The sequence below is a fragment of the Melanerpes formicivorus genome, unplaced genomic scaffold (assembly GCF_026170545.1).
Source record: "Melanerpes formicivorus ecotype bairdi unplaced genomic scaffold, bMelFor1.0.p_v2 SCAF_8, whole genome shotgun sequence".
Taxonomy (NCBI): Eukaryota; Metazoa; Chordata; class Aves; order Piciformes; family Picidae; genus Melanerpes; species Melanerpes formicivorus.
Window position 1 is genome coordinate 11,385,056 of NW_027142360.1, and position 16,314 is coordinate 11,401,369.

At 43.6% G+C, this 16,314-nt stretch overlaps 1 protein-coding gene across 9 annotated transcripts in view; it reads left to right on the top strand.

Moving 5' to 3' along the window:
• Window positions 1–1,699: 1,699 nt before the first annotated feature.
• The window catches only part of BICD1 (BICD cargo adaptor 1), a 159,526-nt gene continuing 144,911 nt past the window's right edge, over window positions 1,700–16,314 (top strand). For 2 of the 9 annotated variants that reach the window (XM_068142144.1, XM_068142146.1), the window contains exon 1: window positions 1,705–2,260. In XM_068142144.1, coding sequence (XP_067998245.1) covers window positions 2,048–2,260 — 213 coding nt within the window. In that variant the 5' untranslated portion in view covers window positions 1,705–2,047. Of the gene's footprint in view, window positions 2,261–3,435; window positions 3,519–16,314 lie in introns of those variants that run through there. The other 7 variants (XM_068142139.1, XM_068142140.1, XM_068142141.1 and 4 more) reach the window with 5 other exon arrangements.

Below are 16,314 nucleotides of genomic sequence, written 5' to 3' on the forward strand. Positions count from 1 at the left end.
TGAAAATGTGCATTTTAGGGAGATGCTTTCAAGGTACAAAACCGCCAGAACATCTATTAGTTTGCTTGATTCTTTGATTTCTGTTCTCTAGGCACTTAGAAGTAGTGTTTCAGGCTAGTGTGCACTGTATTAGTTAAGAATACATGCACAGTTGTTTATAAAATAGGTATGTTACATAGTGTATGCATACATTGTATAACTAGTGTTAGTGTTTCCATTGGAAGATCTCAAAGAATTTTACTGAGGAGTCAAAACATTTTAACCTCTTTCATAGATAGGGAAAGCTAACGTAGAGAGGGGATGTGACTTGTTTAAAGCTGCATTATTAGCTCAGTAAGAAAGGGAATCTATGTCTTTGATTTCCAATACAGTGCACAATTGGTGGGCAGCAATATCCATCTCCCTCATAACTTTTATTATTAAAAAAAGAAACAAAACCAAAACCAAAACAACAACAACAAAACCCTAAACCCCCAAACAAAACCAACCCAACCCCCAAAACAAGAATAAAAACAAAAAACCCCAAACAAACTACAAACATACCCAAACCAAAAAACCCAACACCTTCATTTTCCTGGAAACTCTAACTCAATTGTTAAACTTTAAATACCTAATTTTGCTAGTATTTTTAAAAGGAACAAAAATTATTGTAGAGTATGAAAACCCAGTCTGGCTAGTGCTTAGAGCAAAACTTGGTCAGTCACAATAGGATCAGGTCTCTGCAGGCCATAGTCTGAAGAAACAGTAAACATGGCTTTAGGACTGCTAGTACCAAACAAAAAAAAGGCTGTGACATGGGACATTATGACATTGATCCAGAATGAACTCACTCTTCCAGTTCAAATATGTAAAATGCCCCTAAGCCTGTGTGTTAACTTTATTACTGGTAGGCTTTGTATGGGATCAGTTGCTGTCTGTACCACTCTAATTTTATGCTGGACAAGTAGCATCTGCCTCTCGGCAGAGAGCATAAAGCCAGCAGAAAACGGACATATTCTATGCATTAGGTCCTCCGGTTAATTTGACAGAAAAGCAATGCTGTGACCACTTCTGAGCTGAGTCGGGTTCGTCCTGCTGTCTCATCAGTGGCGCAGAGATCTTGCACTAACCGTCATGGAAGTGTGGCCTTCGCTCAATCGCCAGATCCCGCTGCTGTCCAGGTTTCCTTGCCCATTCCCATGTATGTTCACTGGGGACAGGGAAGGGAGCGGGAAAACTCTCCCTTCCCAATTTCCAGAAATGGCAAAGGAGTGCGTGATGCTGCGCCCCTGCCTCCGCACTTTACCGCGCTTCACCCCCTTTCTACTTTTACTAGCACTGCCGCTAATGTGGCCATCATTGCAACATGCTGAGAAAAAACAAGAGGCACTAGAATTGCAGCACGGTTGGCCAGCCCCGCTCGGCTGCACGGGGAGCACAGGGGAGAGTGACGGGGCAGGTTTGGGAAGCAGTTCCGCGGCAGCCAACACAAATGACATCCCGGCGAGAGGCGCGCCGGGCTCCGCTGCACCCGCCGCTCCGGGTGCCTCTGCCCGTGCCGCGGTGCTTTGACGTTGTTTCCCCTCTTCCCCGGCGAGAAATGCCAAACATGAGGACGCTGTCATCTTAAAGAGCGCAGGGGAGGGACTGTGTGGAAGGGAGGCGGAGGTGCCGGCTCCCTGGGAAGAGGCGGGTACCAGACGCAGCATCTCCCCGGGAGCCGCCGCACCAAGGCGGGCTCCCGGCCGCCCCGGCCTCCAGCGCGCCGCCGCCTCCCAGAGCAGCGGGGGCTCGCCGGCCCGGGCGCCCCGCCGCCGGCAGCCGGGGCTGGCGGAGGCGAGCGCGGCCTCGCCGTGTGCCGGGTGGCTTGGGGAGGCGAGGCGGGCTGCAGCTGCGGCGGGGCGGCCCGCCTCCGCGATTGGCGACGGCTGCCGCAGGCGGCACCGGCCCTCATCCTCATCCTCGTCCCTAGTCCGGCGGCGGTGCCGTTGCCGCCCCTCGGCAGCGCCCGCCCCCTGGCTGCCTCGGCGCGGTGGCGGCGCGGCGGCGCGGCAGTGCCGGCAGGGCTATGGCTGCGGAGGAGGTGCTGCAGGGTGCGGACCATTACAAGAGCGAGATTGAGCGGTTGACCCGGGAGCTCTCCGAGACGACTCACGAGAAGATTCAGGCGGCGGAGTATGGGCTGGTGGTGCTGGAGGAGAAGCTCACCCTCAAGCAGCAGTACGACGAGCTGGAGGCGGAGTATGACGGCCTCAAGCAGGAGCTGGAACAGCTGAAGGAGGTGAGCGAGCTCAGGCTTTTGTCTCTCCCCGCCACCCCACGCCTCGCAGGGTCACGCAGGTCCGCCGGGTGCGGGGAGATGCGAGGAGGCTCCACGCATTTCCATCTCCGGAGCCCCGGGCCAGCCCCCTGCAGGTGGGCAAGCAAAGATGCTCGGGCCCTGGAGCGGTTGCGGGGATTGGTACTGTGGGGAGGAGGGGTTTCCTGGGGCCAGAGGATCAACCGGGACCATAGAGCTTAAGGACGGATTACACAAGATTGCAATCCCCCTGCCCTGGGAAATTTCCCTGGAGCCGCTGCCGTGCTCCAGCTCCTGCCGCCGGGAGCTACAACTTTTGGTAACAGTCATCTGCAGCAGTGGAGGATGCCTGTGGTCATACCTGCATCGTCCAAGGCTTTTTTTAGGAAGAGGATATTAAGCAGCCCATAGGACGAGTGCTGAGCAAACCTAGTCTATAAGGACTCGAGGTCTATGTAAACAGTAGTCTGCAATGCGTGAGGAGGGAGACAATTCCTTTCGAAGTTATTTATAGATCTGCCTTATTCTGCCAGTGACGGGAATTGCTGCCATTAAAGGGGGAGGGGGGCTTGAAGTAGCCATACCATAGTCTCGAGGTCATCCCCCCACCGGTGGAAATTAAACATCTGCATCATGCTCTGTGGATAAAATATTTGATTGGAGACGTGCTTTTGGTTTCCGTGTGTTTTGGTAACATCCAAAGTATTAAGTAGATGAGTGCTACCTCTTACCTTTCAGCTGAAAATTCATCACTCTTCCTCTGTTTATCATTAAGGGAAGTAACTTGAGGTTGATACAGTGCACATACAGGGGAGCTACAGAAGGGGTGTGTGTGCACACATGCAGCACTTTTATCTTTACATATTCTGGTATTTTTATGCTTAGAACATGAGTGATTGCATATGTTGTAAAGGGAAGAGAGAGTATCAATCAGATACCTCCCCAAACTGAAAAGGTATCTTTCTGCTTCACAAAAAAATATATATTGCTGTATATAATGTGCAGACATTCTGTTCAGTTAGAAATCATGAAAATATTCCGTAGTGAGGGAAGCCACTTAATAACCTTAGATTATATATGAATGTATTCTTTAGGATGCTAAGTGATGCAATTTTAGAAGTATTTGTAATAAAATGAAGGTTTCACTTTACTTGCAGGTAAATGAGTTATGCTACAGACTTGATTCAGTGTCCAGAGGAGTTGAAAAATAAAAGTCTTTTCAATAAGAAGAGTAAAGCTGTATTTCAGAAAAAATAAAACCAATCTTAACCTTAAACTTGAGCTCTGCCTCCCTCCCACCCCCCCTTAAGCCTATGCAGTAGACTGAGGACTTCAAAACCAGTGATCACAGGTTGAGAGACAGAGATACCTAACTTGTGCTGGCATGAAGTCAGTGATTTTTTGAAATGACCTGGCAGTAACTGAGGAACAAATTAAGGGGGGAAAGTGCAATGCAATTTTGGGGGTGGGTGGGCACATGAAGGGCTAAGGGTGTGGGGGAGAAAGAAAAATGGAGCTAAGGAGAGCTGCAGTTAGCTGTTAGCCCATCATAATAATGGAAAAAAAAAGAAGACTGATCAGCAACCAGGATGACACATGGCTACAGACTGACAGGATAGTGCAAGGAATTGAGTTGAAATGATTAAACTGGAGGGGCTGGTCAGCATGAGTAACTGAAATCAACGAAGGGCACAAATTCTCTTCACGCTTAACGACCCTTGAAGTCAAAGGGATTGCATGCTCTGCAGGCCAGAATATCTCCTGAGGGCCTGTGCCTTCATTCTGTGCCAACCACAGCATGGACACTGAGGATATCCACGGAGAGAGGAAGAGGAGAAATCTTGTAGTTTGCCTGGTGCCAAGCAAGAGTAGAGCCTCTCTACTTTCCAGTTCAGCCCTGGGGCTCTGAATTCCAGAGCTCTCCTTTGCTGTTGGTAGGGTATTTCCATCTCTCATCTCTGCTGCCAGAGATTTTTTTCTTGCAGATAACCTTTACAGGAGAAAGAACCCTGATTCTTACTGCACATGCAGCCCTGTGAAGGAATTTGCTCATATCCCTTCTTTCTGTTGCTGTAATCTCTTTTCCAACTTCTCTGTTACTACCTCCATTATGACTGTTCCATGAGTGCAGATCAGACTTGTATCTGTGAGATGTAGGCAAATGTCATCTCTGGTGGCACTAGCAAGGCAGAATTCAGGTGGTTTGGGCAAAGTGTCTTATGGAGACTTAGGGATGTAGATTTTGGAGCTGTAGGGTTCTGTCTGAAAGCTCTGTGTCAGAAGTAAGAGGATAGCTTGTTTAGTAAGGCTCTGTCCAAAATATGTGTAGGGGTTTTGTGTACCTTCTTCAGCAGGCCCTGCAGAGGATGTGCTGGACCATGTCCTGTGTGTGGTCTGCATGGTGGGACATAAAAGCACCATGACTTAACAGGAGCTAGGAAGACTCTTAGTATGTCGGTATGGATCTGTGCTTCTGCTCTTACCTCATGGCATCTACAGCCTCTCTGAAGTTGTATTGGGGTATGGAAATGAACCTTAGGTTTGCTCGGAAAGAAAGTTTATCCCTTCATAAGGATCAGTAGGTGTAAGAGTGTGGGTAAGTTTATGCCTAAGCTTACCTTCCCTTCTGTGGACTTTTTCTGAACAGATTCAGTTACTGGGCTTGAGTTTTATTGAAGTAAGTCTTAGGTTTTTTAATGATTTCATTATTAAATTATTGTGCTCTGCTGTTAGGAGCTCATTGTATTTATTGCTTAGCAAACAGAGCTGTCCATCTTTACTCAGTCATGTTTTAGCAGTCTAAGATCTGAAGTCTTGTCCGGTGTTACTTGGCAATTCAAAACTCCAGTGAACTTTAGTGGGGCCTTTTCCGTATAGATCACAATAGTGAGCTTCAGCTGTATAACTTCCATTGTTTGGGAGTGAGATAGGAAAGTAATACCATTATAGGATGTTGAAGTAAAAGCAAATTGCAGTACATTACATTAAATATTAATATTTGTATACAGGATACATGCTGCCCACCACGCAATCTGATCGTTTTGGTAACCTCTGATGTTTCTTATGTTGTACTCAGAGTTCTCTGTTTGAGCCTAAGACTTTGATGTCTGGGCCATGTGACATGGCTTACATTACAAAAACTTTGAAGTTTTAATTGGAGACCTAATAAGGACATTTTCCAAATTAGAGCAGTTATCACACATGTAAGTTGTCCAAGCAAGACTTGGGACACCTACCAGCTATGAGCTTTGTGTTTTCAAAAATGAAATGAATGGCAGGAATGTGGAAAGGTACACTCTCTTTTGTTGACTTTACCAGCGTTCACTGTTATGAGATGGAGTGCTTGTGGTCCTGATGATAAGCAAGACTGTAGCATTAAACAAAATATTATTATTCTTAAAGCTCTATTAAATTGAACAGTGTATTTTTTCCAGTCTGTAAATGTTTCTGTGTCTTAAGTGATTACAGCTCAGACTAGTGGTATTTTGGGCCTTTGGCAAAACCACAATAGTTTTAGGGCCCCCTGTTCAAAAAGTTTCCTGAACAGATGTGCCTTTTAACCTGCAATCCATAAGAATGCAGAGAATAAACCTCATTGCTTTTAGTCATGGGATTGAAGGTAGCCTGTTTTTACTGTCTTGCTGAGTTGGGAGTTTAATTACCAGCATATTTTCTGGAAAATTATTTTCTAGTGATTTTAGTAGCTGTGGTCTTACATGTTCGCATTGCGTTTACTGTAATGATAATGTTTGTCATTAGTTTTCATTCTCTTAATGAAGTGTAAAATGGCTTCATATTGATCTTCTTGCCTGGGCTGTCTACTGTCTCTGCTTGAGCAGGGAGATAGGATGAGTTGATCTCAGAAAGTCCCTTCCAGCCTTAACCATTCTGTCACTTTATGATTAGCTACTGTGCACTGGCAGCCTGTATGTTATTAAAGGGTGAGAAATATTAGTCACATGGTCATGACCAAATGGCATAGAAGGCAGCTTTGGTGTCCCAACTCAGAAGACATGTAGGCCTAGAGAATTTCCAATTCTCTGAGAATCAAATCATTAACATAGCAGCTGAGTAGATCCTTAGGTCCCTCTCCTTGACTCCCTCTCTGTGTGGTTTAGACAGCATCTCACTTGGCTTCTTAGCTCTTATTTCATTCTGTGGAGGTAAATTCTTCCACTGGATTACACACAGCATTGGCTGCCCAATTTCCAGGCTGAAGATGCACTTCAGTGTTTGCTCTACCTTAAGTCAAATTATCCTTGGTAAATTATTGGAAACCAGGCTGCTGGTGAGGATTCCTATCCTTAGCAGGACAAAAATTGTTTTCTTTATGTCACAGAGATGTTACATCAATGATTATGAGGTGCTTAGTCAGCTTCCTAATAGGGCTTTCAAACAATTCTTGGTCTGCAGCTGAGAAGGGGTTTTGAGAAACAGAGCTGAAGGTCTATCTGGCAGCTTCTTTACTGTTTGGCTCTTCCCTGCACTACTTTACCATGAGTGACTCAAGCTCCAGCTCACTTCTATTCTGACATGGTGCTGCCCATCCAGCTCCCACACTGTTCCCTGAAGGGGGCATACACCCCCCACTCTGCCTTTTCCATCTCTGAAGTGTACAGCTGGTGGGACTTCTCTGGATTCAAAAAAGGCAGAAGATTGGGAGACTCGCTATGCCAAATACAGCCCTGTTAAATGATGATTGCTTTACACACCTGGCCTGCGTCACAGGATGCTTAGGAAATGGTGAAGCAGCTCATAAATTCCCAATGAGATGTTCTGAATTCTCCACAAAGAGGTGTTTGTCCCAAATATACAACTTAGGAGGTGTGAACTGATGACATCTCAGTGTATCTTTTCACCATCTTCCAGTGACAGTGTCTGTGGGCTTGTGCTGGATGAGTCTCAATGTTTTCAGCATCTCATCCTGATCTCAACACTTTGTCCTTAGTATCTGTTCACATTATGTCACTCAGAAAGGTCTTGTTGTCTAGACCCAGCTCAGATATGAGGATGGGGCAAGGGTGAGCGAACTGCAGATCTGCAGGTACAGTACTTGGACACTCTCAGCACTACTGTCTCCTCCAGATCTCAGCCAACATGATCCCTGACTCAAAGGTGTATCTTGCTAATGTAAGAAGAGTTGAGGTCTGCTTATAAGGAATGCCTTAGCAGACTCAAGCAGCACCTTCCAGAGCTCTCATTTGGTTATTACAGGCTTGGTGCTGACTCTCTGGGGTCAGGTCTGTGGCAAAGGATTTGGGGGACAGCGAACTGAACATGGGCTGGCAGTGTGTCCTGACATAGAAAAGGCTAACACTGTCCTACGCTGTTAGCAGAAGCATAGCCAGTAGGTTGAGAGCAGTATTACTGCTTTCTAATTGACACTTGCCAGACCCCATCTAGAAAACAGCATCCGGTTTTGGGCTCCCCTAATTCAAGAAAGACCAGCTTCAGCAGAGAAGACTCCTGAAGCTGAACCACTTGCTCTGTGAGAAGAGGCTGAGGAGGCTGAGCTCATTCAGCCTGGAAAAGAGAAGGCTATGGGGCACCCAGAAGCAGCCTGCTTATACCTACAAAGAGATGATTGAGGAGACAGAGGTATGTTCTTTACAGCAGTGGATTGTGGGAAGATGAGAGATGACTGACATAAATTGAAACTAGAGAGGTTTAGATGGCATTTAAGGTAGAACTCTTTCCCCATGAGAACAGGCAGTGCCACAGGTTGCCCAGAAGAGGTTGTGCAGTCTTTTTCTATGGGAGTTTTCAAGCCCCGACTGTATACAGCCCTAGGGAACCCAGTGTGAGCTCAGAGTTGACTATGCAGTGAGCAGAGGGTTGGACTAGAGATGCAAGAAGGTAGATGGGAAAGGACCTTGAACAATACCAGGTCTCTGAGGAGAGCCACTTTGTTCAGTTAGATTCCAGTAGCAGCTTGCTGTGAATTACTCCTACATAACAGCATAGCTGCCTGTAACTAGAGACCAGTAGCAGAGCCATAGCCCCAGTTCATGATTGAATTTAATTTTCTCTTGCTTGTCATTAAGACTGTGTTGAGGTGCAGTTTGATGTGCTGGTCTCTCAACAAGACAACTCTATCTCCCTTTGTCATTCCTGCTCCTGTTCTGGCTCTCAGTTGTGCAACTGTTTATACTGTCGCACCAGGGTAGGAAACTGACCTCAGTTAAAAATAACCAAGGAGGGGTTATCAGTAACCCAGATTGGTACATGATCTGGTTCATGATAAACTGGCATGAGGATAGGAATGAATGTGGAGGAAAGAGTGGGACAGGATGAACTGGTTGAACAGGTACTGATGTTAAAAGAGATGCTCATCAAATTATGGCCAGATTGCTTCCTCTAAGAGGAAATGAATCCTGTACATTAGCCTACATTCCCCCACCAGGGACCTGTATTGCCAGTTGCTCTCAGTGATTGTGCCCTTATGAGCTGGTACAGACAAATATGTGATTTTAGTACTGCAACACCCAACCCTTAAACAATGATAGTCAAATTTGAGCACTGGGGGCTCACATACTCCTAAAATAAACCAAAATAAAGCTCAATTTGTTTTCTCCCAGTAGTTAAATTATTTTCTTGCTTTCACTCTTTCATCTCTAGTTGCTCTCTACAACTACCTGAAAGGAGGTTGTAGAAAGGTGGAGCTTGGTCTCTTCTTCCAGGCAACCAGCAACAGAACAAGAGGACACAGTCTCAAGCTGTTCCAGGGAAAGTTTAGGCTCGAAGTGAGGAGAAAGTTCTTCACAGAAAGAGTAATTGGCCATTGGAATGTGCTGCCCAGGGAGGTGGTGGAGTCACCGTCCCTGGAGGTGTTCAAGAAAGGATTGGACGTGGCGCTGGGAGCCATGGTTTAGCTGTCATGAGGTGCTAGATGTCAGGTAATAGGTTGGACTTGATGATCTCTGAGGTCTTTTCCAACCTGGTAGATTCTATGATCTAAGGAATCTAAGAAACTCCTCTCTAATCTGAGGGATTCTGATTCAATCAGTCATCTGGGTTGAACTCAAAGACAATCGGAAGTTGCAATTGGATTTTATATCATGGAAAAGTTAATTTTCTGGAGATTTTCTGGAAAATATTGGATTAGTGTGAAATCTAAAATGATTGATTGATGTGTTAATGGGTGAGCCAGGCATTATTGTTGTGAAGTACTTCCTCTCTAAAGCTCAAGAATGTAAAATCAGGGTTCACTGAGCAAATTTTAATCTAAGGGCTCGCATCTGTTTGGAATTGGGTCTTTTGTAATGGATTATAAATGCCATATTTTCACCTTCTTTTAGGTGAAATATTTCCCCTTCCCTTCTGTATGGCATTGTGGATTTTCTTTTGAAGGGGTTATTTGTGCAGTCTGCAGGCACAACAGCAGTCAGATCAAAACACCTGGTTTTAGTGAAAGTGCAATGAGGGGCAAAACAGTGGTGGAGAAAACAAGATTTGGCTTAAAACAGTAATTTGTGAACATTCATCATGGTAAAACAAGGAGCATTCTCAAAGTCAGAGTAAATTTGCACCTGGGCTGCTTTAATGTACCTTATGCAATTGGCAGTTGGAGGAAAATATGTGCAAGATCATATATTTTTCTGGCTGTTCTGAAGGCTTCTGGAAATAAAGAACTTTCTTCTTGAACAACCTCTCAGTTTTTCAAATGAGCTTAAATAAGTTAATTCTTCAGCACTTTGCTTAGCAACACACCAATGCAAAAACACAAGAAAAAACAATGAGGCTAAAATCTGAGGCTAAACACAAGAAAAAACAATGAGGCTAAAATCTGATTCACTGCTTGTTCATGCATCCCTCACATCTCTGCTGCTTTTGTAGGGCTTTGCTGCACAGTTGCCTTTGCTATGGATTTCCTTTGCTTATTTGTCTGTTACCTGGGGGGTGGTGGTGTGTGTGTAATGATTAATTCAGTATGGTTCTGTACTGTGCATTTTTTTCTTGGGATGATTTCAACTTACAATAGCAGAGACTGAAAAGCATGCATTCATTTCTGCTGAACTGTCTTACATCTGTGACCTGACTTGCATAGCCCTCTTTTTTCCTCAGTTCCTTGTGAACTCAACAACACTCTATTTTAGGGGGGGAGGAGAGAAGATATTTTCCTAATTTAGAGAAATTGATATGGCACATAGAGACATGAATGTACCCTTTGTCTCTTTATCCACTTGCATCACTAGCAGCAGATGATTATGAGGAGAAACCAGCAATTTTTTCATACTGCACTGTGAAAGCAGTCTGTGAGTACAGACCAGCCACAGATGGAAGTAGTTAGGACTAGGCAGAAGATGAAAAATGCATCTCAGCAAGGGCAGGTGCCTAACGCTGAAGTACGCAGGAAGAAATTCAGATAGGTTACAGATTAGTGTTTTAATGGGAACCCTACTTGCCTGTGGAGGGTAGTATTAACAAAAATGTCAAGATTATAATAATTGTATTTCTGAATTTCTTTCACTGTCAAAGTTTAATTGACTTAATTGTTCAAGGAAAAAGCAGGCCACTGTCCTAAATCTATGGTCTTGGGACAGATCTGTGAAAACTATTAATGCTAAAAGTCTTTCACTAAGACTGAAATTGGTCCACTCCTCTTGTCTGCATCTGTCATGTGGTTCCTCTTTCTGTCTGCAGCCCATCATTTTCTGCCTTACATTCTTGTACAACATTCATAGCCTGTCCATGGCGGTTTATTTGCTTTATAATATCTTTGTTGCTGTTGTTTTAGTCTTTGCCTTGCATCTTTGTGTTTAATTTGCTGCTCTGTAAGACATGGAGCTGCTTTTAGTCATTGTGTGACTGTAAGAAACCTGGCCAACTGTGGCAGACTATACCATGCTCAGGTATTGCAATGACATGAGTGAAACCTAGAAATACTTTGAAATGTTGCTTTAATGCAGGCTGGAAATGAAACAGCAGTAGATTTGACAGCTTTGCTTTGTAGCAGCCTCACAATTAAAATCATCCTTGGAAAGATCACTTTTAACGCAGCTTTACAATTGGATTGGCTGCATGTGTGCACATGAAGATATTTTTTTCATGAGGTTTTGCAAAAATCAGCCCTTTAAAAACATATTTTATGGTTTCTGGAGTTTATTTATTAAACTCCAGGGAGGAAAACTGATGGCCAGTGAGTTTAGGCAATGCACACAGTCCTTGTGATCAGTGCTGGGAGTGGACCCTGTTACCCACACAGATGTGCTATACCCTCTCTATTACTCTCACTCACCTGAATCACACATAATTTGCCTCTGTGCTGTGCAGCTGTGTTAGACCCATCTACACAGCAAGGAGTTTTCCAGTGCTAGCTGTAATATATACAATGCTGTGCTTAATGAGGAAGGATAAAAGATACCCTCAGTTGCCACTTAGTCACCTTTTACTTCAGCCAATCATTTCTGGAACATTTCAATTGGATTCTGTAAACTTAATCTTTCCTTGCTGTTCTTTTCTTGTCTGTGTGTGTTCATTTCTAATTTTGTGATCACTCAGAGGTCACACACAGTTGTGAGGTGAAATGCCATGCATTCAGCATGCACACTGGGAAGTTTATCCACACCAAACAGCTTTTCCTTGGTTCCCCTAAGTCACTCTGGATCAATTTAAATGTTGTTGTACTGAGACTGAACTGTGAAGTCATCACTGACTAATGGCCTCATCCATGGAGGGAAGCTGAAAGTTGTTAACAGCTGTGGTTTTAACCTCTGTTTTGGATACTTAGAGGAAGAAAACCATCTCCTAGGAGTTCTAAAGCTGAGATGGGAAGATGGAAAAGGATCAGCAATCCTCGAAGTATAAAGATAAGAATTTAGGTCAGGTAAAGGAAACAGGTGGCTCAGTGAAATAACTCATTTATAAAAGCTTGGCTGTTGACCAAACATGAACACAGCATGATTTGAATTTAGTCTTGTTCAAGACTGGACTCTTATCTACTCACATCCACAAGGCAAGATGCAGGATTTCAAACTGTGCTGAATCTTGGCCTTGTATGTTCAACAAGATAGATCTCTCAACCTTTTGATGTTCTAGTTTTAGGAGAGCTAGACCACTTAGTATGATGGTACACAGGAAGTTCACAGCTGCATTAAACTGTGTAACCATAGCCTCTGCTTCTCAATTTGATGGCTAATCCATGATACCTAACGACTATTGTTCAATGTGAAAAATTATGAGCGTGTGGGACTAGAGTAGATCACAATCAGACTCAAGGGCGTATCTATATCAGAAAATTAAAATGTTTCAGGACACAACCCTGCACCATAGAACAGGATGGTTTGTATTGCTGAATTGTTTAAATGGGATTCAGGGGTGCTGGTTAATGAGAAGCTCAACATGAGCCAGCAATGTGTGCTTGCAGTCCAGAAAGCCAGCGGAATCCTGGCTTGTATCAAAAGCATCATGGCCAGCAGGTCGAGGTGGGTGATTCTCCCTCTCTATTCCTCTCTCACGTGTGCCCAGCTCTGAAGCCCCCAACACAAGTGGGACATGGAACTGTTAGAACGGGTTAAGAGAAGAATGATGAGGAATCTCTGTGTTTTGTTGGATGCAGTGGGGAGTGTAGTGGTCAAGAGTGAAGAAAAAGCTTGAGGTACTCAATAGCGTCTTTGCCTCAGTCTTTAGTAGCAAGAGCATTTATCTGCTGGATAAGCATAATGAAGCCCCCATAATCTAAGATAGTGACTGGCTGTACCGTTTAGACTTACACAAGTCTATGGGGCCAGTTGGCATCCACCCAAGAGTACTGAGGGAACTGGTGGAAGTGCTCACCAAGCCACTTTCCATCATTTACCAGTGGTCCTGGTTAATCAGGGAGATCCCAGGTGACTGGAGCCTAGCAAATATGCCACCCATTTACAAGAAGGGCTGGAAGAAGGACCTGGAGAGCTACAAGGCTGTTGGTCTGACCTCTGTGTCAGGGAAGGTCATCTTGAGTGCAGGGTTATCAAGCCCACTCAACATGGGTTCAGGAAGGGCAGGTCCTGCTTCATGAACCTGATCTCTTTCTATGACAAGTGGATGAGGGAAAGACTGGATGTTGTTTATCTGGGCTTCAACAATGGATTTGATGCTCATTAAAAATGTGCTCTCAATAGCTTGTAGTTTGTGTAATTAATGGTAGTATTAAAGACATTGATTTTTATTATGTTTTTTAGATGGACGGGAAGTGTTTTTATCATACCTTGAATTGTTCACAAAGCATTAAAAGGTTGAACTGTTCTAGATTATTCCAGGTGTTTGCATAGCAATTGCAAAGATGCAGACCCCTCCTAGTGTTTAGATGAGGAGAACATTTACATTTGGTCCTTTCATTGATAATTGCCTGTGATTCTCTCCTACAAACAGGTAGGAAAATTTAGATACTTAAGCATCTTATGTGAAGAATGGGTTCTCTAACAATGCACCCTGTATTCAGGATTGCATCTCAGTGTCATTTAGAGCAGGTATGACTTGAAGACCAACCTTGAAGTTCTGGCTACATGGGTAAGTCAAAGATAAAACCAGGTAATGATTTAATTGTTGAATCTGCACCCACCCCAGTCTGGCAAACAGCACTGTCATCAAGATCCATGCGACAAAAGGTGTTGTAAACAAAGAATTTAGATTTCTTCCTACCAAAGGAGAGAGAATTGGCATGATTAGATGGTGTTGGGCGATAGGTTGGACTCAATGATCTTGAAGGTATTTTCCAACCTGGTCTGGTCTGGTCTATTCTATTCTATTCTATTCTATTCTATTCTATTCTATTCTATTCTATTCTATTCTATTCTATTCTATTCACTGTCTCAAACGTGGTCTTATTCTTGCAGCTTAATGAATTGTCATCATTCTGCTGAGCTTCAGTAATTGAACATGTGTATGCATTTTGCTATGTCCAAATATGTCAAGGATAAGGTAAAAAGCAATCAACCAACTACCTAAACAAACCCTAGTAGAAACCTGAAGAGTTTTCAGGTGATGTGTATTTTCCATCTGCAGTAAGCTTGGAATGTGCACTAGATCAATTACTAAAACATACAATTTGAGTCATAAATCTTCATCCTTGTTGGCAAATTTTTAAGTAAAATGTAAGGATATGGCAACAAAGACTCCCCTGTGAAATAAAGTGCGTGATATGTAACTGCCTGGTAGTTAGATGGAATATACCTGTCTGCATATAGCAATATGGGAGATGGAGGCCTGTGGCCTCTGCTAGGAGTTTGGGCATTAGGCAATTCCAATTTTGGGGTACCTGTGTGACCTCTTTTTGCCCACATAATTTGAAATTACAGATCACACTTTTCTGGGTGACTACATGTAAATTTCAGGACATATATTTGGGCTCCTGGCTTTAAATATTTTTGCTGTAATTTGTATAACACTACTTCATGACTTGTGATTTCAAGCATTTTCTGTCTTCTTGTGAAGAGAGGTTTATTTAAGAACAGAAAATGCAGTGATGCCTTGAGTGTAGCCTTAGCACTTAGTGTTTTAAAAGTGCTTACTGTTCTTTGGGCTGAGGCTAGAGACATTCAGAGTTATGCCTACACTTTATTGCTGTTGCATTTGCTTTTGTAGCTGATTAGAATGATGAGAAGACACTCATATCTAAAATGAGCATATAATAATCCTTGTTTGAGTATAAATAACCCTTTCCTTGAGTATAACAGGAAGAGATGCAGGTAAAGACCAGACTTTTTATTCTGTGAAGATCTCTTATTTGCAAGATTCTTCTTGAAGTGTTTCCCCTTGTTTCTTTGCTGGTGAGAACTTGAATTAGGCACCCATAGGTGAAGCAGGGCAGCATCCCACAGTTGCTGCTTTCTTGCTGTTACCCAGGGATCCACTTGTTAATTATTCTGCTCTGAAGAAGTGGTTTTGGAAAAGGGGATTCTGAATTTTCCCCCCAAAACCTTGTGGCAGAGACTCTTCTCCTGACAGGTTCCTCATCTCAGCTGAGGCCTCTATTTCAAGTCTTTTAGCAGTTATTTTTTTAGAAGAAAGTAACCCACTACTTGAATCCAAAAATCTGATAAACAATATTTGTAGGAACTTGCAGTCCAGTGTTTTGTGCTGTCTGTGGAGAAAGGAATTGCAGCTTTGTAAGTGACAATGTTAGGAATAGTGAAGCATTTCCCAGAGCACTGACATAGATGGATGCAGGGGAAAAGCCAGAGGGAGTGAGTCAGCATGACCTTGGCTGCTGGCAGAGGGTTGGGTACTGTGTCCAGCTGTAACAGCCACTAACACTGGCCCCAGAGCGCACTGAGAGGAGTTTTCAGTGAATGGCATGTGTCTGACAGGTGTCCCATGTATATAGTGGCAATAAAAGCATCCTCATAAACCAGTTTGTAGTTATTAATAAGTAATTTTCTTAGCAAACAGGTCTAGTTCTTTGTTACCCCTGTGTAAGAACAGACTGTGCTCTGTTAAAGCAGAGATGTTCTGAAAAATCAAAATGCTGCTTGTTTCTTGAGCTGCTCTTCTGTCCACTAAGTCTCATCAGTGTGGGCTAAATGATTATTTATTGCTTGACAGTAGTACCTGGGGATTCTGCAACGCCTGGCACAATGAGTTTCGGGCATATAAATAATAGGTTAGAGGTTTTACAGTGGGAATAGGCAACCTTGTCAGGGATTTGTTGTTAAGGAATAATAAGGGAAATTGACAGATGAGTAATTGAGGCCCAGAAACTGTGGGGGGGATGATAGGCTGTTCAGCCATAATTTTATATGAAATCTGTGGCTGAATCACAAAGAAAACATAGATTTTTCTCAGATCTAATCCAATCATTTATCTCCAAAGATTCATCCATTTAAAGAAGCCAGTCAGCCTGAAAGCCAAAAGAAATCTGCCCTACACTCACTGAACAGTCTGTGCACTGGCAGTACCTCCCACTAGTGCCAATGTGGTCAGTAAGGCCATTTAGGGATAGTGTTGCTGGTAGTTTTGCTACTGTAACAAAACCAAAACTTAAGGAAAAATGAGGATCAAAAACATATGGAAATGTGTGGTTTCTTAACTCATTATTTGTTAGCATTCAGTGGTGA